Below are 26174 nucleotides of genomic sequence, written 5' to 3'. Positions count from 1 at the left end.
AATTTTTTGCTCCAACAAATAAGTGAGAACATGACAAGTTTGTCTTTCTGTGCCTGGCTTACTTCACTTAACATAATGACCTCCAGTTCCATCCATGTTGTTGCAAATGACAGGATCTCATTCTTCTCTGTGGTTGAAAAGTACTTAATTGTTTGTGTGTGTACATTTCCTTTATCCATTCATCTGCTGATGGACATTTGGATTATTTCCAAATCTCGGCTACCGTAAAAAGTGCTGTAATATGGGAGTGCAGATATCTCTTCAATATCCTGATTTCCTTTCTTTGGGTACATACCTAGCAGTGGAACTTCTGGATCACATGGTAGCTCTATTTTTAGTTTTTTGAGGAAGCTCCCTCCAAACAATTCTTCACAGTGGTTGTACTAATTCACATTCCCACCAACAGCATACAAGGGTTTCCTTTCCTCCATGGCCTTGTCTGCATGTGTTATTGCCTGTCTTTTGGATAAAACCCATTTTAACTGGGGTAAAATACTCATTGTAGTTTGGATATGCATTTCTCTGATTACCAATGATGTTGAGCACTTTTTCATATGTCTCTTTGTCATTTGTTTTTTTTTTAATATATATTTTTTATTATACTTTAAGTTCTAGGGTACATGTGCATGACGTGCAGGTTTGTTACATATGTATACATGTGCCATGTTGGTGTGCTGCATCCATTAACTCGCCATTTACATTAGGTATATCTACTAATGCTATCCCTCCCCCGTCCCCTCATCCCACAACAGGCCCTGGTGTGTGATGTTCCCCTTCCTGTGTCCAAGTGTTCTCATTGTTCAATTCCCACCTACGAGTGAGAAAATGCGGTGTTTGGTTTTTTGTCCTTGCGATGGTTTGCTGAGAATGATGGTTTCCAGCTTCATCTATGTCCCTACAGAGGACATGAACTCATCCTTTTTTATGGCTGCATAGTATTCCATGGTGTATATGTGCCACATTTTCTTAATCCAGTCTATCATTATTGGACATTTGGGTTGGTTCCAAGTCTTTGCTACTGTAAATAATGCTGCAATAAACATACATGTGTATGTGTCTTTATAGCACATGATTTATAATCCTTTGGGTATATACCCAGTAATGGGATGGCTGGGTCAAATGGTATTTCTAGTTCTAGATCCCTGAGGAATTGCCACACTGTCTTCCACAATGGTTGAACTTGTTTACAGTCCCACCAACAGTGTAAAAGTGTTCCTATTTCTCCACATCCTCTCCAGCACCTGTTGTTTCCTGACTTTTTAATGATTGCCATTCTAACTGGTGTGAGACGGTATTTCATTGTGGTTTTGATTTGCATTTCTCTGATGGCCAGTGATGATGAGCATTTTTTCATCTGTCTGTTGGCTACATAAACGTCTTCTTTTGAGAAGTGTCTGTTCATATCCTTTGCCCACTTGTTGATGGGGTTGTTTTTTTCTTGCAAAATTGTTTGAGTTCTTTGCAGATTCTGGATATAAGCCCTTTGTCAGATGAGTAGATTGGAAAAATTTTCTCCCATTCTGTAGGTTGCCTGTTGACTCTGATGGTAGTTTCTTTTGCTGTGCAGAAGCTCTTTAGTTAAATTAGATCACATTCGTCAACTTTGGCTTTTGTTGCCATTGCTTTTGGTGTTTTAGTCATGAAGTCCTTGCCCATGCCTATGTCCTGAATGGTGTTGCCTAGGTTTTCTTCTAGGGTTTTTATGGTTTTAGGTCTAACATGTAAGTCTTTAATCCATCTTGAATTAATTTTTGTATAAGGTGTAAGGAAGGGATCCAGTTTCAGCTTTCTACATATGGCTAGCCAGTTTTCCCAGCACCATTTGTTGAATAGGGAATCCTTTCCCCATTTCTTGTTTTTGTCAGGTTTGTCAAAGATCAGATAGTTGTAGATGTGTGGTATTATTTCTGAGGGCTCTGTTCTGTTCCATTGGTCTGTATCTCTGTTTTGGTACCAGTACCATGCTGTTTTGGTTACTGTAGCCTTGTAGCATAGTTTGAAGTCAGGTAGTGTGATGCCTCCAGCTTTGTTCTTTTGGCTTAGGATTGACTTGGCAATGTGGGCTCTTTTTTGGTTCCATATGAACTTTAAAGTAGTTTTTTCCAAGTCTGTGAAGAAAGTCATTGGTAGCTTGAAGGGGATGGCATTGAATCTATAAATTACCTTGGGCAGTATGGCCATTTTCACGATATTGATTCTTCCTATCCATGAGCATGGAATGTTCTTCCATTTGTTTGTGTCCTCTTTTATTTCATTGAGCAGTGGTTTATAGTTCTCCTTGAAGAGGTCCTTCACATCCCTTGTAAGTTGGATTCCTAGGTATTTTATCCTCTTTGAAGCAATTGTGAATGGGAGTTCACTCATGATTTGGCTGTTTGTCTGTTATTGGTGTATAATAAGGCTTGTGATTTTTGCACATTGATTTTGTATCCTGAGACTTTGCTGAAGTTGCTTATCAGCTTAAGGAGATTTTGGGCTGAGACAATGGGGTTTTCTAGATATACAATCATGTCATCTGCAAACAGGGACAATTTGGCTTCCTCTTTTCCTAATTGAATACCCTTTATTTCTTTCTCCTGCCTAATTGCCCTGGCCAGAACTTCCAACACTATGTTGAATAGGAGTGGTGAGAGAGGGCATCCCTGTCTTGTGCCAGTTTTCAAAGGGAATGCTTCCAGTTTTTGCCCATTCAGTATGATATGGGCTGTGGGTTTGTCATAAATAGCTCTTATTATTTTTAGATACGTCCCATCAATATCTAATTTATTGAGAGTTTTTAGCATGAAGGGCTGTTGAATTTTGTCAAAGGCCATTTCTGCATCTATTGAGATAATCATGTGGTTTTTGTCTTTGGTTCTGTTTATATGCTGGATTACGTTTATTGATCTGCATATGTTGAACCAGCCTTGCACCCCAGGGATGAAGCCCACTTGATCATGGTGGATAAGCTTTTTGTTGTGCTGCTGGATTCGGTTTGCCAGTATTTTATTGAGGATTTTTGCATCGATGTTCATCAGGGATATTGGTCTAAAATTCTTTTTTTGTTGTGTCTCTGCCAGGCTTTGGTATCAGGATGATGCTGGCCTCATAAAATGAGTTAGGGAGGATTCCCTCTTTTTCTATTCATTGGGATAGTTTCAGAAGGAATGGTACCAGCTCCTCCTCATACCTCTGGAAGAATTCGGCTGTGAATCCATCTGGTCCTGGACTTTCTTTGGTTGGTAAGCTATTAATTATTGCCTCAATTTCAGAGCCTGTTACTGGTCTAATCAGAGATTCAACTTCTTCCTGTTTTAGTCTTGGGAGGGTGTAGGTGTCGAGGAATTTATCCATTTCTTCTAGACTTTCTAGTTTATTTGTGTAGAGGTGTTTATAGTATTCTCTGATGGTAGTTCGTATTTCTGTGGGATCTGTGGTGATATCCCCTTTATCATTTTTTATTGCTTCCATTTGATTCTTCTCTCTTTTCTTTATTGGTCTTGCTAGCGGTCTATCAATTTTGTTGATCTTTTCAAAAAACCAGCTCCTGGATTCATTGATTTTTGGAAGGGTTTTTTGTTTCTCTGTCTCCTCCAGTTCTGCTCTGATCTTAGTTATTTCTTGCCTTCTGCTAGCTTTTGAATTTGTTTGCTCTTGCTTCTCTAGTTCTTTTAATTGTGATGTTAGGGTGCCAATTTTAGATCTTTCCTGCTTTCTCCTGTGAGCATTTAGTGCTATAAATTTCCCTCTACACACTGCTTTAAATGTGTCCCAGAGATTCTGGTATGTTGTCTCTTTGTTCTCATTGGTTTCAAAGAACATCTTTATTTCTGCCTTCATTTCGTTATGTACCCAGTAGTCATTCAGGAGCAGGTTGTTCAGTTTCCATGTAGTTGAGTGGCTTTGAGTGAGTTTCTTAATTCTGAGTTCTAGTTTGATTGCACTATGGTCTGAGAGACAGTTTGTTATAATTTCTGTTCTTTTGCATTTGCTGAGGAATGCTTTACTTCCAACTATGTGGTCAATTTTGGAATAAGTGCAGTGTGGTGCTGAGAAGAATGTATATTCTGTTGATTTGGGGTGGAGAGTTCTGTAGATGTCTACTAGGTGTGCTTGGTGCAGAGTTGAGTTCAATTCCTGGATATCCTTGTTAACTTTCTGTCTTGTTGATCTGTCTAATGCTGACAGTGGGGTGTTAAATTCTCCCATTATTATTGTGTGGGAGTTGAAGTCTCTTTGTAGGTCACTAAGGACTTGCTTTATGAATCTGGGTGCTCCTATATTGGGTGCATATATATTTAAGATAGTTAGCACTTCTTGTTGAATTGATCCCTTTACCATTATGTAATGGCCTTTGTCTCTTCTGATCTTTGCTGGTTTAAAGTCCATTTTATCAGAGACTAGGACTGCAACCCCTGCCTTTTTTTGTTTTCCATTTGCTTGGTAGATCTTCCTCCATCCCTTTATTTTGAGCCTAGGTGTGTCTCTGCATGTGAGACGGATTTCCTGAATACAGCACACTGATGGGTCTTGACTCTTTATCCAAGTTGCCAGTCTGTGTCTTTTAATTGGAGCATTTAGCCCATTTACATTTAAGGTTAATATTGTTATGTGTGAATTTGATCCTGTCATTATGATGTTAGCTGCTTATTTTGCTCATTAGTTGATGCAGTTTCTTCCTAGCATTGATGGTCTTTACAATCTGACATGTTTTTGCAGTGGCTGGTACTGGTTGTTCCTTTCCATGTTTAGTGCTTCCTTCAGGAGCTCTTGTAGCGCAGGCCTGGTGGTGCCGAAATCTCTCAGCATTTGCTTGTCTGTAAAGGATTTTATTTCTCCTTCACTTATGAAGCTTAGTTTGGCTAGATATGAAATTCTGGGTTGAAAATTCTTTTCTTTGAGAATGTTGAATATTGGCCCCCACTCTCTTCTGGCTTGTAGAGTTTTTACCGAGAGATCTGCTGTTAGTCTGATGGGGTTCCCTTTGTGGGTAACCTGACCTTTCTCTCTGGCTGCCCTTAACATTTTTTCCTTCATTTCAACTTTGGTGAATCTGACAATTATGTGTCTTGGAGTTGCTCTTCTCAAGGAGTATCTTTGTGGCATTCTCTGTATTTCCTGAATTTGAATGTTGGCCTGCCTTGCTAGGTTGGGGAAGTTCTCCTGGATAATATGCTGCAGAGTGTTTTCCAACTTGGTTCCATTCTCCCCATCACTTTCAGGTACACCAATCAGACATAGATTTGGTCTTTTCACATAGTCCCATATTTCTTGGAGGCTTTGTTCGTTTCTTTTTATTCTTTTTTCTCTAAACCTCTCTTCTCACTTCATTTCATTCATTTGATCTTCAATCACTGATACCCTTTCTTTCAGTTGATCAAATTGGCTACTGAAGCTTGTGCATTCATCACGTAGTTCTCATGCCATGGTTTTCAGCTCCATCAGGTCCTTTAAGGACTTCTCTGCATTGGTTATTCTAGTTAGCCATTCGTCTGATCTTTTTTCAAGGTTTTTAACTTCTTTGCAATGGGTTCGAACTTCCTCCTTTAGCTCAGAGAAGTTTGACCATCTGAAGCTTTCTTCTCTCAGCTCGTCAAAGTCATTCTCCGTCCAGCTTTGTTCCGTTGCTGGTGAGGAGCTGCGTTCCTTTGGAGGAGAGGCGCTCTGATTTTTAGAATTTTCAGTTTTTCTGCTCTGTTCTTTCCCCAACTTTGTGGTTTTATCTACCTTTGGTCTTTGATGATGGTGACGTACAGATGGGGTTTTGGTATGGATGTCCTTTCTGTTTGTTAGTTTTCCTTCTAACAGTCAGGATCCTCAGCTGCAGGTCTGTTGGAGTTTGCTGGAGGTCCACTCCAGACCCTGTTTGCCTGGGTATCAGCAGTGGAGGCTGCAGAACAGCAAATATTGCTGAACAGCAAATGTTGCTGCCTGATCGCTCCTCTGGAAGTTTCGTCTCAGAGGGGTACCTGGCCGTGTGAGGTGTCAGTCTGCTCCTACTGGGGGGTGCCTCCCAGTTAAGCTACTCAGGGGTCAGGGACCCATGTGAGGAGGCAGTCTGTCCGTTCTCAGATCTCAAACTCCATGCTGGGAGAACCACTACTGTCTTCAAAGCTCAGTTGGAAATGCAGAAATCACCCGTCTTCTGCGTCGCTCACGCTGGGAGCTGCAGACTGGAGCTGTTCCTAATCGGCCATCTTGGAACCGCCCCCCCCCGCTTTGTCATTTGTATGTCTTCTTTTGAGAAACATCTATTCAGACATTTTGCCCATTTTTAGTTGGATTATTAGATTTTTTCCTATAAAGCTGTTTGAGCTCCTTATATACTCTGGTTATTAATCCCTTGTCAGATGGGTAGTTTACAAATATTTTCTCCCATTCTGTGGGTTGTCTCTTCACTTTGTTGATTGTTTCCTTTGCTGCACCAAAGCTTTTAAACTTGATGTGATCCCATTTGTCCATTTTTGCTTTGGTTGCCTGTGCTTGCAGGTTATTGCTCAAGAAATCTCTGGCCAGAACAATGTTCTGGAGAGTTTCCCCAATGTTTTCTTGTAGTAATTTCATAGTTTGAGGTCTTAGATTTAAGTCTTCAATCCATTTTATTTGATATTTGTATATGCAGAAAGACAGGGGTCTAGTTTCATTCTTCTGTATATGGATATCCAGTTTTCCAAGCACTATTTATTGAAGAGACTCTCCCAATGTATCTTCTTGGCATCTTTGTCAAAAGTGAATTTGCTGCAGATGCATGGATTTGTTTCTGGGTTCTCTATTCTGGTCTATTGGTCTATGTGTCTGTTTTTATGTCAGTACCATGCTATTTTGGTTTCTATAGCTCTTTGTATAATTTGAAGTCAGGTACTGTGATTCTTCCAATTTTGTTTTTGCTAAGGATGGCTTTGGCCATTCTGGGTCTTTTGCAGTTCCACATAAATTTTAGGATGCTTTTTTCTACTTCTGTGAAGAATGTCATTGGTATTTTGATAGAAATTGCATTGAATCTGTAGATTGCTTTGGGTAGTATGAACATTTTAACAATATTGACTCTTCTAATCTATGAATCTAGAATATCTTTCCATTTCTTTGTTGTCCTCTTTAACTTCTTTCATCAGTGTCTTATAGTTTTCCTTGTGGAGCTCTTTCACTTCTTTGGTTAATTCCTGAGTATTTAATTTTATTTGTGGCTACTGTAAATGAGATTACTTCTTCTTTTTCAGATTATTCATTGTTGGCATATTCAAATGCTACTGATTTTTGTATCTTGCTTTGCATCCTGCAACTTTACCGAATGTATCAGTTCTAATTGTTTTTTGGTGGGGTTTTCAGGTTTTTCCAAATATAAGATCCTATCATCTGCAAACAAGGATAATTTGATTTCTTCCTTTCCGATTTAAATGTTCTTTATTTCTTTCTCTTGTCTGATTGCTCCAGCTAAGACTTCCAGTACTACGTTGAATAACAGTGGTGAAAATGGGCATCCTTGTCTTGTTCTAGATCTTAGAGGAAAGGCTTTCAGTTTCTCCTCACTCAGTATGATATAAGCTGTGGGTCTATTGCATATGGCTTTTATTGTGTTGAGGCTTTTACTGTGCTGTTTTATATTGTTCCTTCCATACCTAGGTTGTTTTTGGGTTTTCATCATGAAGGGATGTTAGATTTTATCAAATGCTTTTTCAGCCTCAATTGAAATGATCATATGGTTTCTGTCCTTTATTCTGTTGATATAATGTATCACATTGATTCACTTGTTTATGTTGAAACATCCTTGCATCCCTGGGATTAATCCCCCTCAGTCAGGTAGAATGATCTTTCTAATGGTATTGTTGAATTTGGTTTGCTAGTATTTTGTTAAGGATTTTTGTGTCAATCTTCATCAGGAATACTGGCCTGTAGTTTTCTTCTTTTAATGTGTCTTTGTCTGGTTTTGGTATCAGGATACTACTGGCCTCACAGAATAAGTTTGGAAGTATTCCCTCCTCCTCTATTTTATGGAATAGTTTCAGTAGGATTGGTATTAGTACTTTAGATGTTTGGTAGAATTCAGCAGTGAAGCCATCAGGTCCCAGACTCTTCTTTACTGGGAGACTTTTATAATGGCTTCAATCTTGTTACTTGTTATTATTCTGTTTAGGCTTTGGATTTCTTCCTGGTTCAATCTTGGTAGGTTGCATGTGTCTACGAATTTGTGCATTTCCTCTAGATTTTCCAATTTTTTGGCATATAGTTGCTGATAGTAGCCCTTAATGCTCCTTTGAATTTCTGAGATATTGGTTGTAATATCTCCTTTTTCATCTGATATTACCTATTTGGATCTTTATCTTCTTAGTTAAATCTACCTAAAGGTCTGTCAATTTTATCTTTTCAAAATACCAATTTATCATTTCACTGATCTTTTGGAGTCTTCATTTCAATTTCAATTATTTGTGCTCTGATCATTATTATTTTTCTTCTAATAATTTTGGATTTGGTTTACTCTTGCTTTTCTAGTTCTTTCTTTCTTTCTTTCTTTTTTTTTTTTTGAGACAAAGTTTTGCTTTGTTGCCCAGGCTGGAGTGCAGTGGCACAATCTCAGCTCACTGCAACCTCTGCCTCCCAGGTTCAAGCAATTCTCATGCCTCAGCCTGCTAAGTAGCTGGGATTACAGGTGCCCGCCACCACGCCAGGCTGATTTGTTATTTCAGTGGAGACGGTGTTTCACCGTATTGCCCAGGCTGGTCTTGAACACCTGAGCTCAGGCAATCCTCCCATCTCGGCCTCCCAAAGTGGCTTTTCTAGTTCTTTAAGATGCATTGTTAGATGTTTATTTGGAGTTTTTCTTCTTTTTTGATGTAGGTACTTCCAGCTAAAATTTCCCTAATATTTTTGCTGTATCCCACAGGTTTTGGTATGTTGTGTTTCCATTATCATTTGTTTCAAGAAATGTTTCAATTTAAAGAAATTCTTGTACATATTTCTAGAGTTCTTTGTCTATCCACGTCTTTCTTCCATTACTCTGCCCCACAAATTTAAGTTATGTAAAAATTAACCTCCCCAAATTCCAAGTTTTGTCTCCTTAACTCACGGAGACCTCTAAGCACTACTTGGCTTCCCCTACCAGAGTCTGGAAATTGCTTCAGCCAGAAAACCAGGACACTCCTAGGGCTCACCTTCTTTGTTCTACTTCATTCAGGCATCATAGGCCCACAGTGCCCAAAGTCTAATATCTGAAAACAGTGGTTTCACATATTTTGTCACATTTTCTAATTGTTTATAGGGGAGATGAAATTCCAACAATACCTCACTCACAGTTGGTCACAAAACTCTCCTTCCATGGAGTTTTTAGAAGTAGACTGGGTTCGTTTTTATTTTACTTTTTTTTTATTTTCGAGACAAGAGTCTTGCTCTGTAGCCCAACCATGCAACGGCACGATCTTGGCTCACTGCAACCTCTGCCTCCTGTGTTCAAGCGATTCTCCTGCCTCAGCCTCCCAAGTAGCTGGGATTAAGGTGCACGCCACCACACCCGGCTAATTTTTGTATTTGTAGTGGAGATAGGGTTTCACCATGTTGGCCAGGCTGGTCTTGAACTCCTGACCTCAAGTGATCCACCTGCCTCGGCCTCCCAAAGTGCAGGGATCACAGGCATGAGCTACCATGCCCAACTGGTTTTTCATTTTTATAGTAATCTGTTCCCTGAAGATATTTCTAACAAGTCTTTTATTTCTTTACAGTGACATAGTGGTTTCTTACTCTATCTGGTAATCCTAATACCTGATGTCACGGTGGATTAATTTCTCCTGTCATTTTCCCTGCTCTCTCTCATAATAGCTTATTTATATTCTTGCTGGACTTTTTTTTCTAGGCTACTCTAATTTAAAAATTAATTTTTTAAAAAAGTACAAAATAAAATTAAAATAAATAAGTTCTGTTGAGGAAGGTCATGTCTGTTTGGGATTTAATTCCCTACAGACTCTGGTAGCAGATTTTTCAAGATTATACAATTGTTGAGACTTTTGGCACATCAGCCTAGACCTTGACTCTAAACTCACCTGTTGCTGCGTGTGGTGGCTCACGCCTGTAATCCCAGCACTTTGGGAGGCTGAGGCGGGTGGATCACCTGAGGTTAGGAGTTTGAGACCAGCAACAAACATGGTAAAACCCCATCTCTACTAAAAATACAAAAATTAGCTAGGTGTGGTGGCACACACCTGTAATCCCAGCTATTTGGGAGGCTGAGGCATCAGAATCACTTGAACCCGGGAGATGGAGGTTGCAGTGAACAGAGACTGCACCACTGCACTCCAGCCTGGGCATAGAGTGACGCTCTGTCTCAAAATAAATAAATAAATAAATAAATGTACCTGCTTTGTCCTCATGAGATCACTGGAGAAAGCATGAGTAAACTTCACATTATTCAGAAATATACCAGCAGCTGCTGCTTGTTTAAATCCAGTTTCTGAAAGAGGTTCATCTACTCCTTGTCCTGTGATGTATTAAGAAGAGGAACAATAACATTCAAAACTACATATCAGAGATGTATAAATCACATGTAGAAAATATAAGCTGCATTTATCTAAATTTTAATGAAAGATTTTTTAAGTACTCTTCCACGTAACTTTTCAGGGAGTTATTAGCAAGTAAAAATAAGTTATAAGTCTATAAAGGCTCAGGTATTCAATTATTTTCCAAAAGAATGCTTGCCTAATGGGAATTAGGTGATGATGAGATAGAAATGTCTTAGCTTTTCCCTCTTTTATGTTTGCCCATCTCTTCATTAATTGGCTCTGATCTTACAGGTACTGTGTTGGGGCGGTAGGACCACCATCTAAAAGTTTTTTCCTTCTTTATTCCCATCATCCAAATGCTCAGTATTATAATGGTATTACTTTTCCTCTTTCCTTCCTCCCTTCGTTTCTTTGTCTTTTTCATTTTAAAAATGCTTTGAAACCTCTATTTCCAGGATAACGGTTGGCTGGACACTCTGAAGGGACCTCCTACTAAAGATCTAAATGGTGTATGTGTGTGAGTGTGTGTGTGTGAGTGTGTGTGTCTGTGTGTGTGCTGCATTGCTGGGCCCACAGAACATACAAAAAATCTCCAAGGGACAAAGTAAAGCAACCCCAAAGCCCTGAGCTGAACTGTGAATACCGACATGAAAAAAATGAAGGTGGTGGACTATGAGGACACGCTGGTGGGGCTGGGAGAGGAGGCCTGCTGGAGGGGACGGCAAGCGGGAGGACTAAACACAACATTCTTGGGAGCAAGGGCTCCTGTAAGGAGACTTAATGCAGCCTCAGGCCTGTGGTAAAATAAAATGCAAATCCTTTTCAGAGCAAAGCATTCTCAAAAGAGGCTAACAGGTTTTCCACTAATTTAGAACAAATAATTGTTTAGCCAAAGATTCAACACACAAGAAAATAATCTACCATAAACCAAAGCCACCCATCAAGACTTCAGACATTGAAATCAGCAAATAGGGAATTTACAATAACTATGAATAAAACATAGAGACAGAGTCACAAAATAAGCAAGTAACAGTAAGCATCAAAAATAAGTAGACAATTTTCTAAAATAACCAAATAGATCTTTTAATAATAAAAATCAGGATTGCTGGGGGCTGGAGGGCCCCTCAATGGATAAACAGAGATTCAGATGAAAGGAGGTTTAATGAACTCAAAGACAGGGCAGAAGATATTACCCAGTACACAGCACAGATACAAGGAGATAGAGCATAGCTCAGATATATTAGAGTTCTAAAGGAAAGAATGAGAACTCCTAACGATGCATTGTCTTAGTTGCTGTAACAAAGTACTACAGACTGGGTGGCTTGTTAACAACAGATATTTATTTCTCACAGTTCTGGAGGCTGGAAGTTTGAGGTGAGGGTACCATCATGGTTGGGTTCTGGTGAGGGCCTCTCCACATTACAGGCTGCTGACTTCTCCTTCAGTGCTCCCACGGCACAAAGAGGAAAGAGCTCTCTGGTGTCTCTTGAATAAATTCCATTCATGAGGGCTGCACCCTTGTGACCTAATAACCGCCCAAAGACCCCACCTCCTAATGTCATCATATTGGGAATTATGATTTCAACATGTAACTTTTGGGAAGAAAAACATTCAGTCTATAACATGCATCTAATTGGAACTCTAAAGGAATAGAAAAAAAAAATGGCTGGGCGTGGTGGCTCACGCCTGCAATCCCAGCACTTTGGGAGGCCGAGGGGGGTGGATCACTCGAGGTCAGGAGTTCAAAGTCAGACTGGCCAACATGGCGAAATCCTGTCTCTACTAAAAATACAAAATTAGTTGGGCATGGTGGAGCACGCCTGTAATCCCAGCTACTTGGAAGGCTGAGGCAGGAGAATCGCTTGAGCCCAGGAGGCGGAGGTTGCAGTGAGCCAAGATCACACCACTGCACTCCAGCCTGGGCAACAGGAGTGAAACTCCATCTCAAAAAAATAAAAGAATAGAAAAAATGAAGGAGAGGAATATGAAAAGAAAATAGCTAAGAATTTCACAGAATAAGAAAACATATGTACATCGAGCAGGATACATTAAAAAAAATTCCCCCTAGATATATTATGAGAAACTAAAGAATATCAAAATTGAAGAGTTTAAAGGAAGTTACAGAGAAAGACATATTTCCTACCATGGAACACCAGTTAGCTGATAGAAACTTCTTAGCAGGAAAAATGGAACCAAAACTGCAGAATGCTCTCTTCCAAGTGCTGAGAAAATCATCAGTTACAAGTGTGTACCGACTGAAACCACTATGTTTACCACCAGCTGCTCTACACACACTAGAGGACTTTTCAAAGAACGTACTTCAGGAATGGTCTGAGACGAAAACAAATGAGGAGCAGAGAAACTTGCAAATATATTCATAAATTTAAATGCCATCTAAACAAATGAAGATAATAATGTCTACCTCAAGCAATTAAAAAAAGACAGGACTAAGCGACTAGACAAGTTCTTTGTATTTTTTGGGAGACGGGATATTAATATTATACTTTATTAGGTATTGTCAGAGTAAATGTGTCCCCCCAAAATTCAAATGTTGACATCCTAACCCTCAATGTGATCGTACTAGGAGGCAGGCCTTTGGGAGGTGATTAGATCCTAGGGTGGAGCCCTCATGAACAGGATTAGTGTCCTTGTAAGTGTTCTCGATCTATCTCTCTGCCATGTGAGGATATTAACCAGAAGACAGCAGTCCGCAAACCAGGAATCAGGTCCTCCACAGACACTGGATCTGCTGGCACCCTGATCTTGGAATTCACAGTCTCTAGAACTGTGTATTGTTTAAGCCACTGGGTCCATGATACTCTGTTACAGCAGCCTTGGCTAAGACAGGTATGAGGGTAAGAATTTTAAGATAACCTTGAAAAGAATGGAAATGGTACATCATTTCAAAGGTAGTGGGGAAAGTAAGAAAGTGTGGAACAGGAAAAAAACCAAGAACTTAAGAAGTAAAAGCAGGTAAGATTAAAAAAAGAAAGACTATAAAAAGAAGGGGAAAAAAAATCGAAACACATCAGTGACCAGAATAAAGGCAAACAGTCACTACTGCCAGTTAAAAGACAGATTCTAGGCCAAGCGTGGTGGCTCACGCCTGTAATCCCAACACTTTGGGAGGCCAAGGCAGGTGGGTCACCTGAGGTCAGGAGTTTGAGACCTGCCTGGCCAACATGGTGAAACCCCGTCTCTACTAAAAATACAAAAATTAGGCCAGGCGCGGTGGCTAACGCCTGCAATCCCAGCACTTTGGGAGGCCGAGGTGGGTGGATCACCAGGTCAGTTCGAGACCAGCCTGACCAATGTGGTAAAACCCCGTCTCTACTAAAAATACAAAAATTAGCTGAGCCTGGTAGTGCGCACCTGTAATCCCAGCTACTCAGGAGGCTGACACAGGAGAATCGCTTGAACCCGGGAGGTGGAGGTTGCAGGAGCCGAGATCACACCATTGCACTCCAGCCTGGGCAACAGAGTGAGACTCCGTCTCAAAATAAATAAATAAATAAAAATTTAAAAAATGAGCCAGGTGTGGTGCCGGGAACCTGTAATCCCAGCTACTCGGGAGTCTCGGGCAGGAGAATTGCTTGAACCCGGGAGGCAGAGGTTGCAGTGAGCTGAGATCGCGCCATTGCACTCCACCCTGGGTGACAGAGCAAGACTCTGTCTCAAAAAAAAAAAAAAAAAACAACTTATATATATTTTCAAAAGAGCCAAAATTTAGCTACATACTATTTATGAGATAACACTTAAACATGAGTATACACAAAGAGTGAAAGGAATGAGATGGAAAAATACATACCAGTGAAATTCCATCCCCAAAACAGCTCAAGTAGCTATATTACTGTCAGAAAAATAAGACTTTATGATAAAAGTCTCACTAAGGATTTGGGGACCACTATAAGAAAATCAGTGATCCAATTTACTCAGAAGATGCAATCATTTAAACTTGTATAAGCCTAATAAAATAACCTCAGTCGATACAAAAGCAGAACACAGAAACCAAAAATGGATAGAATTCCAAGTATTAAAGGGCAAACTGGCCACTGCAGCAGGAAATTAAAAATACTGCACTCATAAATTGATATTTAGGACATGCAGGCAAACTAGTGCATTTATAAAGCTAATAAAGTGTGTAAGATTTGAAAAACAAAATCAAGAAGGCTGATTATTTTATATATAATTCCAGTCCCAACAATGACGGATTATACATTTTTCTGAAGCATACAATGGAAGAATTATAAAAACTGACCATAATTAGCACATTTCAAAGAAGTATCATCAAATAAACCATACTGACAGAACACAAAAGCATTTATAATGGAAGTCACTCAATGGGAATTGAAAATACTTGGTGCTGAATGCTTACCACATTACCACGTGTCAAAACTACGGGCATGCAAACAAAAACAGTACTTAGGAATATATAAGCCTTGAGGCCGGGTGCAGCGGCTCAGGCCTGTAATCCCAGCACTTTGGGATGCTAAGGCAGGCATATCACCTGAGGTCAGGAGTTCAAGACCAGCCTGGCCAACATGGCAAAACACCACCTCTACCAAAAATACAAAAATTAGCTGGGCATGGGGGCATGTGCCTGTAATACCAGCTACTCAGGAGGCTGAGACATGAGAAATCGCTTGAACCTGGGAGGCGGAGGTTGCAGTGAGCCGAGATCGCACCACTGCACTCCAGGTTGGGGCGGCACAGTGAGACCCTGACTCAAAAAAAAAAAAAAAAAAATACATGAGCCTTGAATGCTTATACACAAAAGGCTGTAACTTAAAGAACTAAAGCATCCAACTGACAAGGTCAGGAAAAGAACACAAAAACTTTCTTGACGTTCCATTGTCAATGTCTTAGGAAATAAGAGAAATGAGCAATACCAAAGGCCAGGTGGTAAGAGGCTTCAGTCCAGAGGATAACCTGGGTGGGGCATAGTTCGTCTGAAAACAAAGGTTCCTTTGAGAATCAGACCAGTTATTGTCCATAAAAGGGAGTCAGGCACACGGAATATGAAAATCAGTTTTTGTAAACCCCAGAAGTCCCTAACCAAAAAAATAAAACTAAATGCTTTTATAATCACAGCACAGAAATAGCATGTCTAGCCAAAAGTTCAAGATATTCTTAAAAAGCCAGACTAGCTGGATCACAGGGCAAATAAAAGATCTGAGTCCAAATTAACAGAAAAAGGGAGAAAGAATCTCTTCAGAATAAAGTAACGACCACATGTGAAAATAGTTCTTTTTTTAAACCTTTATTACTACTAAAATTAAAATAACCATCTTAGCAGAAAAAAAACACCATTAACACCAGTCAGTAAACTTCATGTTTCCAAATATAAAATAATTTCAAATCCAGACATTTATATTTTAAGACACCCAGACCCAATATAATTAATCAGCTGACAGAGCCACTTTGAAGCCATACATAAAGAATAACTTGGAGACCTGTACTTCACACCCAGTTCACTTGAGAGATTTATTCCTCCTGGTTACTAACAGCCCTGATCATATTTCTGTGGTTATGATGCTTTGATTCTGTAATCCCAATTCACAATGGAGTGCTGCCCCCAGTCTACCCCACCCCACCAAATCTGCTTAACTCACACATCTTATTAACACAAGGGTGAGAGCTAAAATAACAATCGGATTATACCAACCTTGGATTATTTTCTCCTTGTTAAATCTTGTTTCTCCACTAAAATAGAAAGAGAAGGAGAACCTTATTAGCCAAATTATACTGTTTTTGAGAGGAGGAAAAAAATGAGCAATCAAGTGTGGTGATACTCATAAAAATATCATATGAAACTTGTAACACACTTCATAATCCAACCTGTAAAAACAATTTATTCTAAACTAATATTTGCAATTGTCTTCTTTAATGAAGAGCTAAGAATTTCAAACTACTCCAAACTAAAACGTGTAGATCAGGAACCAATCTTAAGTGAATTGCAGGTGGAAAATCCTACTGAAAAATATAATGCAAATAACATTTCAGCCAAATAATTTTGTTAAAAGAAATATATCGATCAAAACTACTCTTACTGGCAGCAGGAACAAAAACGTGAGAGTCAGTCTATTCATTGCTGGACTGAATGAGTAAGTGAAAGAGAATCTGAATGGAATGGGAGAGATGTGCACAAACCTTCAGAACCCCCTGCCTTCTCTTAGTTCCTAGGTCTTCAGCAGTTATTTTTTGTAGTACTGACAGCTATCTCGCAGACCAACTAACTGCATACTGAACTGAGGTTTGAGTACTACACTTTTAAAAACTAAAATACCAAAACAAATCAAAGCAATCTGAACCAACCGGAAGGGTAAAAGAACTGGAAACTTTGTCAGAAAATAAGTGGGGTTACTGAGGCTGGAGGGGGAAAAGGGCGGGAAGTGCATGGGCAAGACTGGACAGACAGCAGGATAGGTTAACAATAATGCAACTTTCAAATACATGAAAAGTAGAATCAAAGAGAATTCAGCTGAAATTTCTTTGAGCACTAATTAAATGTTTGCTGACCCAACCTACCACTAGAATTGCTGGGCCATAAGGTATGCAAATACCAGCTTTATTAGGTAATGCCAGTGTCACAGCAGGTTACACCACCCTGTAGTGTGGTGTACCACCCTCAACAAGATTCAGTGATGGAAGGTTTCTTCAATTTGTACCAATCTGGTACCTGAACAATTCATCTCACTTTAATTTTAACTTGCATTTCCTTGATTTCGATGGAAAATGATCGCTCCATTGTTTTTAAGTGAAGCACTAGTTCATAATAATTAAAATGTCACATAGGACTGATTTACTCAGATCTAGAAAAAAAATCTACCAGACCTGGAAGTCAGAATCACAAACTCAGGCCTCAGCCTGGAATCTTGCCGCTTGTTTACAAAAACAGCTGTATGCCAACCTCTGCCAAGATACAGATTGCTGGATTTGGCCAATATGAATGTTCTTTAAGACCCAACACAAGACTGGTTCTTTTAGGTAGTCTCCCTCCCCAGTACCATTCCCCATCTACCCACTCTATTTAATACCCACACTCTATACTCCCATGGTCCCCTGGCACTACCAACATAAGTTTTCATCTGTGTGCTAATTGACTTTTTAGCTCTGTGTCTATCCTGGCTCCAGTTCCTTAAGGCACAAGCAGGGATTGCATACCCTCAACATGCCCAGGGCCTGGAGAAAATGCTGGGAAATGACAGAACTTCAGTGAATGTACTTTTACCTAGGGAGGGTCATCTGGAAATACCTATCAAAATGACAAATCTGTTTACCCTTTTATCCAATAACCCAATTACTGGGAATAACTGAATTCACTCATATTTAAAAGATTATTTGTGGCCAGACGTGGTGGCTCATGCCCGTAATTCCAGCACATTGGGAGTCCGAGGTGGGTAGATCACGATGTCAGGAGTTCAAGCCCAGCATGGCCGAGATGATGAAACCCCATCTCTACTAAAAATACAAAATTTAGCCAGGCGTGGTGGCGGGCGTCTGTAATCCCAGCTACTCGGGAGACTGAGGCACGAGAATTGTTTAAACCCGGGAGGCAGAGGTTGCAGTGAGCTGCAATCACACCACTGCAATCCAGTATGGGTGAGAGAGCAAGACCCTGTCTCACAAAAAAAAAAAAAAAAAAAAGATCATCAGCTACAGTATTATTTCTAGTAGCAACAGATTATAAACAACCCAAATGTCCATAACTCATTCCTTAACTATGGCCAGAATAACCATTATTTATATTAACAAATAAACAGTGACATATCTACCTAATGGAATCCTATGTAAATGTGTCCTTTAAAGAGAGAGATTATATGTAAAGATATGGAATGCTCACCAAGATATATGATTAAGTAGAAAAAGCAGGGTATAGAATAATATAAAAAGAAAGCTACCCTTTTAGAAAGGAGGGAAATAAACATCTGGATCTGCACAAAGAAACAATGGAAGGATAAATATGAAACTAATAAATGTGGTCACCTATTGGTTGGGGGAAGAATAGGAAGACTACGGAGAATTGTTTTGATTTGTAATATGTAGATGCATTAGCTTAAAAAATAAACGTATGATAAAGAAATAAAATTACACAGAACTGGCCGGGCACGGTGGCTCACGCCTGTAATCCCAGCACTTTGGGAGGCCGAGGTGGGCAGATCACGAGGTCAGGAGTTCGGGACCAGCCTGGCCAACAAGGTGAAACTCCGTCTCTGATAAAAATACAAAAATTAGCCAGGCATGGTGGTGAGTGCCTGTAGTCCCAGCTACTCGGGAGGCTGAGGCAGAAGAATCGCTTGAACCTGGGAGGTGGAGGTTGCAGTGAGCCAAGATCATGCCACTGCACTTCAGCCTGGGCAACAGAGCAAGACTCTGTCTCCAAAAAAAAAAAAAAAAAAAAAATACATGGAACTATTTATACCTTGGTAAAAAACCAACAGCACTGATTTGCCATTATCATTGTTGTTAATATTAATAAAAGATTTCCTAGGCCACGTGCAGTGGCTCATGCCTGTAATCCCAGCACTTTGGGAGGCCAAGGAGGGCAGATCACCTGAGGTCAGGAGTTCAAGACCATCCTGGCCAACATGGTAGAACCCTGTGTCTACTAAAAATACAAAAATTAGCCAGGCGTGGTGGCAGGCACCTGTAATCCCAGCTATTCGGGAGGCTGAGGCAGGAGAATGACTTGAACCCAGGAGGTGGAGGTTGCAGTGAGCCAAGATCATGCCATTGCACTCCAGCCTGGGCGACAAAAGCAAGACCTCGTCTCAAAAAAAAAGATTTCCTACACTCCAAAATTCATTCAGAATCTTATAAAATGGGCATGAAAGAGGATATTAGCCTCTACCATTCAGATGGATAAAGCAGAAGCATTCAGGGCAAACATGGGGAACCTGTCATTTTTAATCTAGAAAATAGTTACCATGTATTGGATTCACTTCCTGTCTCAGCCTCAAAATCTTGCTGAGACCAAGAATAAAATATCTGTTATTTCAATATAAGTAACATCCTCGGCTGGGCGCGGTGGCTCATGCCTGTAATCCCAGCACTTTGGGAGGCCGAAGCAGGCGGATCATGAGGTCAGGAGTTTGAGACCAGCCTGGCCAATATGGTGAAACCCTGTCTCTACCAAAAATACAAAAATTAGCTGGGCGTGGTGGCGTGTGCCTGTAGTCCCAGCGACTCGGGAGGCTGAGGCAGAAGAATCGCTTGAACCCAGGAGGCGGAGGCTGCAGTGAGCCGAGATTGTGCCCTCAAAAACAAAACAAAACAAGTAACATCCTCACTAGACAGTGGCTTATAGCCCTTAAATTAAACCTGGCCTAAAACTGCCTCCATGCCTAGGGAGCTGTCACCTAACTTAATATGCACACAAACTACATCATAATTTGAGAGTATATTCCTGTAATAAAAACCAAGTCTCAGCCAACCATGCATGGCAGCTGAGCTTTCAGCCAATTATGGGCTGCAAACTGCTCAGACATGTCCTAATAAGGCAAAGCGGAGCTGTAACCAATCAGGCTATCTCTAGGTGTCACATCCTTTCTTTCTTTTTTTTTTTTTTTTTTTTCTGAGATGGGGTCTCACTCTGCAGCCCAGGCTGGAGTGCAGTGGTGTGATCTCGGCTCACTGCAATCTCCAACTCCAGGATTCAAGCGATTCTCCTGCTTCAGCCTCTCAAATAGCTGGGATTACAGGCAAGCGCCACCAAGCCCAGCTAATTTTTGTATGTTTAGTAGAGACATGGTTTCACCATGTTGGCCAGGCTGGTCTCTAACTCCTGACCTAAGGTGATCCTCCTGCCTCGGCCTCCCAAAGTGCTGGGATTATAGGTGCGAGCTACCGCGCCTGGCCATGACACTTCCTTTCTCTGTCTATAAATACTGCCTGCCTATGTCACTGGGTGAGCACTCTGAAGCTTTACTGGTTCAGGTGCTGCCTGATTTATGAATCATTTCTTTGCTCAAATAAACTAAGTCTAATTTGTCTAAAGTTTTTCTTTTTATAGGTTGCTAACACAATTTCCAGCCAAAGCCAAAGAAGCACCCTCATTTTGAAATGAGGGGTGAGAAGAAATTTAATAATTTGCCAACCAAGAAATCATGCAAGAGCCACCAAAAAAACTCAGAATTTACAAATCACAGAAATTTGGCAGAGATGATTACTTTTTGTATACTTGCTGAAGAGTAACTCAGCATTTTTATTTAATCAAAGTACATAATGAAAGATTCAAATTAAAATAAAGGTTTACACTGTCAAAATGTCATTTTATAAAAAATGGAATCCCAGAAATTTGATAGTTTCATAAAAGTACTGCCCCACCACCTAACGATTTTCAGTGAAAGCAGCATAACCACTGTGATATAATGAAGGACTCATTTAGCCATATATCAACAGAGGCTGCTGTAGACTCAATAGTATTATTAACAATCACAGCATTCAGTTTAGTTCTATTTGGCATTTTTGCGTTCAAATCACTTTATAAATATTAAAGAGTAGGAATCCAAAAATAGATTTTTTTCCAAAAGCTTTCATAAATATTTAGTTGTACAGCTTTTATCAGCTTTATTAAGAGGTTTATATAAATCCTTGAAGTAACTGTTTAATTAGTACGTTTGGGGAATGGGAAAGGAAAGTTGATGGCTAAAACAGTTTTACTATTAATCTATTTCCCTTAACCAAGTCTGACTTGTGATAGCAGCAGAGAAGGTGAACGGAGCTGAAAGGTCAGAGGGATATATTTTGAAGGAGTCAGGAATAACACCACTCATTTTCAAAATCTGCAGTGTGGTCCATTTCCAAAACAGAAACCTGACTCTGCAGGAATCCAAGTGCTTCTGCCAAGATGTTAAGTCTTAGGATCAGCCATTTATAGGCCCTATAAATATACATCATTCATTTTGTAGGTTATCTCACAGTTCTTAAAAGACATTGTATCTTGTTAGCCTGGATTTATACGCTGCAGCATTTCTTCAAAAATCATACAGAAACCTCAATTTCCCTTAATTCCATTTAAGGAATTCAAATTCAACACACAATACTCAGCGTGCTACAAAGGAGGGACAAATCATGGGAAAGCTGTTCTTTAGTGTAAATGAAAATGTAAACCCTCACCTGATATCACGAATACAGCTTAGTCCTAATTCCTTTACACTAATACATTCATTTGCAAATATAGAAGATTTCAAGAGCTAGTAACACAAGACTTTTGGTGGTCTTTTTTTTTTTTTTTTTTTGAGACGAGTTTTACTCTTGTTGCCCAGGCTGGAGTGCAACGGCACAATCTGGGCTCACTGCAACCTCTACCTCCCGGGTTCAAGAGATTCTCCTGCCTCAGCCTCCCGAGTAGCTGGGATTACAGGCGCATGCCACTACGCCCAGCTAATTTTTTGTATTTTTAGTAGAGACGGGGTTTCACCATGTTGACCAGGCTGGTCTTGAACTCCCGGCCTCAGGTGATCCACCCGCCTTGGCCTCCCAAAGTGCTGGGATTGCAGGACTTTCGGCTGTCTTTGATCTTTATAAAGTATCTGTACAAGGTACCTTTATACTTTTATAAAACATTAAAATTTTATAAAAGTATTAGCTTTATAAAAGTACTAAATTACAGATGACCTAATAGTATTTTGCTTGCTTTATTAATATACAGAACAATTATTAGCATTACACAAAAAGTAACTGCCAATAAAAGTACAGTAAGAAAAACAAATCAGTTTTGCTATCAGTAACTTTACTAATTCGGCCAGGTGGGGTGGCTCACGCCTGTAATCCCAACACTTTGGGAGGCCGAGGCGGGCGGATCACCTGAGGTCGGGAGTTCGAGACCAGCCTGACCAAAATGGAGAAACCCCATCTCTACTAAAAGTACAAAAGTAGCCAGGCGTGGTGGCACATGCCTGTAATCCCAGCTACTCCGGAGGCTGAAGCAGGAGAATCGCTTGAACCCGGGAGGCGGAGGTTGTGGCGAGCGGAGATCATGCCATTGCACTCCAACCTGGGTAACAAGAGTGAAATTCCGTTTCGTCAAAAAAAAAAAAAGCAAAAACAAAAAAACTTTACTAAACTTTACTAATTCATTTTTAAATCATTAAAAGTATATTAAATTTAGTTTTCCAAAAAATTTTAAAGCTTTACGAGCTGCCTAAAAATGGAAGTGAACTTTTCTGAGGATCCGACAAGATGGCCGAGGTACAGCAGAAGAAGCGGACCTTCCGCAAACTCACCTACCGCGGGACAGACTTGCACCAGCCGCTGGACGTGTCCTGCGAGCAGCTGACGCAGCTGTACAGTGCGTGCCAGCGGCGGCAAGCGAACCCGGGCCTGCGGCGGAAACAGCACTCGCTGCTGAAGCGCCTGCGCAAGGCCAAGAAGGAGGCACCGCCCATGGAGAAGCCGGAAGTGGTGAAGGCGCACCTGCGGGACATGATCATCCTGCCCAAGATGGTGGGCAGCATGGTGGGCGTCTACAACGGCAAGACCTTCAACCAGGTGGAGATCAAGCCGGAGATGATCGGTCACTACCTGGGCGAGTTCTCCATCACCTATAAGCTGGTGAAGCACTGCCGGCCCGGCATCGGGGCCACCCACTCCTCCCGCTTCATCCCCCTCAAGTAGTGGCTCAGCTAATAAAGGCACACATATCTCCAAAAAAAAAAAAAAAAAAGGAAGTTAAATGGATGGTTTTGCCGGGGACTCACTGCAAACACCTACAACATTTCAAGGAACCAGACCCTTCAGTAGTGCTGGATAGGTGATGGTAATGCCAACCTACACGTGTTGGAGTTTTCAACAATGCTGTGCCATAAGCTCATGAGAAGTTATAGTCTGACAATGATGATAGACTTGAATTCTGGAATCTTGGGCAGTCTGTTCCAGAAATGATACACACTGGTACTTTCATTTCAAAGTATGAAGAAAGATAAGCCACATACAGGAACAGCACAAGATTCCTAACAGGTTCTGTTGAACTTAAATTGCTTTAAAGATTTTTTTGCATTATCTGAAGAGGTAAGTCCAATAAAATTATCTAACTCTTCAAAAAGTCATTACATTTAACTATGGTGATAATGAGTCAAATTTAAAAATCACTTCTTTTCCTGAAAGAATCACCAGGTTTTGGTTTTGAGAACTCTGAAGGCAAGAAGCAGGAGGATCCAGACCGGAAAGCATTGAACCAGCCCTCTCACTCCATCTGCCTACACATAAAACAGAACAAAATAAACTATTGTCATAACTCCACACAATTATATTAAGAGACTAAAAAGTAGCCTCAAAAATGGCTGGTGATGTTCAAGTAATCTACAAATACCGGGTTTTAACAAATTAAGTAGGAAACAAGACGGTGAGTGGTAAAGTTGCTTTGGTTAAACTCCTACTTCCTCGACTTGCCATGTGACTTTAAGCAAGTTACAAGACGTCTCTGTCTCAGCTGCCTCACGTGAAAAATGAGGATATCAGTCCTTAACTCACTAAACTGTCAGATTTTAATTACAACAGTGCCTGGCAAATAATCATTTATTAAGACTTATTTTTTAAATGATTCCTATGAGGGCCTCCGGAATCAAACCCTTTTTAAGCAGCAGAAAGGGAATAAAATCCACATTTATATGACTATTGTCTATTAGGAATCTAAATAGGAATCATCTTACTTTTTAGGGGTTGCCTTACCCCAAATATTCTACAACTTCTGAGTTTTCTTTTTTTTCTTTTTGAGACAGGGTCCCACTGTGTCGCTTCGGCTGGGGTGCAGTGGCCCAATCACAGCTCACTACAGCCCTCACTTCCCAGGCTCACATGATCCAAGTGATCTTCCTGCCTCAGCCTCCCTATTAGCTAGGTTCACAGGCATGCACCACCACAGCCAGCTTTTTTTTTTTTTTTTTTTTTTTTGTAGAGAGGAGGTTTCACCATGTTGCCCAGGCTGGTCTTAAACTCCTGTGCTCAAGGGATCCACCCACTTCCGCCCCCCAACGTGCTAGGATTACAGGGGTGAACCACCTTGATGGTCTGAGTTTCAATTATAAATATGACACTGGGCTGGCTGGGTCAGGCGTCTAGAAAGTGCACTAACATTGGAAGAAAGGGTGATCAGGCCTCTAGTTCCTGTTCTGCTACCAATTAGCTGTGTGACCTTTAGTAAGTTAAGAATTCTCCCAAGGCATTCTATACAACCGAGAGGGGTGGGAGAAGAGATAGTGAGGAACTAGATTTCTAAGGTAGCCATTAAAATCCTGCTAATCCTAAACAGACAATTTTAGAGGATTCTTAAGATTATCTTTCTTATAAAGGAAGGACAGGCCAGAAAAGATAGCTGTTAAAGTGAATTGACAAAGTTAAATCATATTAATGTCCTTTGTGAGCTCCATGAATGCAGAAATGGTATGTTATTTATCTGTATGATCCAGTCTACTGGCACCCAGTACCTACTCAAAATGCTGGTGTGCTGAACTATACGTTCGTATTTGGGAATCAACTGCACTTTTATTGGAGCTTTCTTTATAGAAGTTATTTCTCAGATATATTTCTTTCCCTGTTGCATCATACACTTTACCTGTCCCCCATTTAATTCTCGCATTAAAGTAGTGAGATACGCACTATCATTTGCATATCAGGAAACTTAAGTCCAGGCTACCTGGCTCTTAGCTGGAGAACAGACTCCAACCGAGGTCTACCTTGCCTGAAAAATCTGTGCTCTTAGCAGGGAGCGGTGGCTCATGCCTGTAATCCCAACACTTTGCGAGGCCGAGGTAGTCGGATCACTTAAGGTCAGGAGTTCCAGACCTGCCTGACCAACATGGCGAAACCCTGTCTCTACTAAAAATACAAAAATTAGCCGGGCGTGGTGGCGCATGCCTGTAATCCCAGCTACTCGGGAGGCTGAAGCAGGAGAATCGCTTGAACCCCGGAGGCGGGAGGTTGCAGTGAGCAGAGATAGCACCACTGCACTCCAGCCTGGGTGACAGAGCGAGGCTCCATCTCACACACACACAAAAAGAAAAATCTGTGCTCTTAACTACCCTGATTTTCACCTCCCGTTAACACTTGGCAAATACATGTTGGTAAGAAAAGATAAGAGACATAAAGACCTATCGGCATTCAGCTCCGTGTAATGTTATGATAATAAAAACATTTATTTGGGAAGATACGGTCTGCTGAGATCAGAGCTGTGATCCTCTTTTCTCTCCCAGAACTGTAACCTTTGGGGAAAAGAAAGAAGTCTCATAGATGTGCCTGGGGGGCTGACTGCCTGGGGAAACGAGGGGGAACCTCAGAAACAGAGAGGATAGCGGAAGGCAGCCGGCATCAAAAACATCAGCCATGGACGAGCAATTCTGCAAACTCTTTGCAATCTGCTGGGGAGCAAAATCGGTACCCAGACAAGTCTGTGGACATGTCTCGCACCGTTTTTGGTGCAGCCACCAAGTGCCTACGAACCCCGATCCCTTGCTCCTCCGGGCCTCACTTTATCTGAAACACGGGACGAAGCTATCTAAGACCTGCCGTCGTCCCTCGGGGCTGCTGGGGTGAGAGGAGGGGCGACATGGGACGGCCCCAGGGCAAGCGCCCCGGAAAAAGCGCTTCCAAGCCAGCCCTCCCGGGCTGCAGCGAGCAGGGAGGGGAGAGGGTGGTAGACCCGTTTTCCCTTCACCCGCTCCAACACACTCAAGGAAGAGAGAGAGAAAGGCATCCTGCCACAGCCATACTCAC

The 26174-nt window shown here is 40.9% G+C and overlaps 2 protein-coding genes across 2 annotated transcripts in view; one reads left to right on the top strand and one right to left on the bottom strand.

Moving 5' to 3' along the window:
- The window catches only part of TIGAR (TP53 induced glycolysis regulatory phosphatase), a 32226-nt gene that overhangs the window by 5820 nt on the left and 232 nt on the right, over window positions 1-26174 (bottom strand). The window contains exons 2-3 of the mRNA XM_003820340.6: window positions 16129-16166; window positions 10320-10441 (exon numbers count right to left, since the gene is read on the bottom strand). Coding sequence (XP_003820388.1) covers window positions 10320-10441; window positions 16129-16166 — 160 coding nt within the window. The remainder of the gene's footprint in view (window positions 1-10319; window positions 10442-16128; window positions 16167-26174) is intronic.
- Window positions 16812-26168, top strand: LOC100990512 (small ribosomal subunit protein uS19-like). The gene is made up of 2 exons (XM_055095266.2): window positions 16812-23474; window positions 23571-26168. The coding sequence occupies exon 1, from the start codon at window positions 22647-22649 to the stop codon at window positions 23079-23081; it is 435 nt and encodes a 144-aa protein (XP_054951241.1). The 5' UTR covers window positions 16812-22646; the 3' UTR covers window positions 23082-23474; window positions 23571-26168.

This window comes from Pan paniscus, chromosome 10 (assembly GCF_029289425.2).
Source record: "Pan paniscus chromosome 10, NHGRI_mPanPan1-v2.0_pri, whole genome shotgun sequence".
In the NCBI taxonomy this organism is placed as follows: domain Eukaryota; kingdom Metazoa; phylum Chordata; class Mammalia; order Primates; family Hominidae; genus Pan; species Pan paniscus.
The sequence above is the reverse complement of the archived record's forward strand: the minus strand, read 5'-3'. Positions and strand labels throughout refer to the sequence as shown.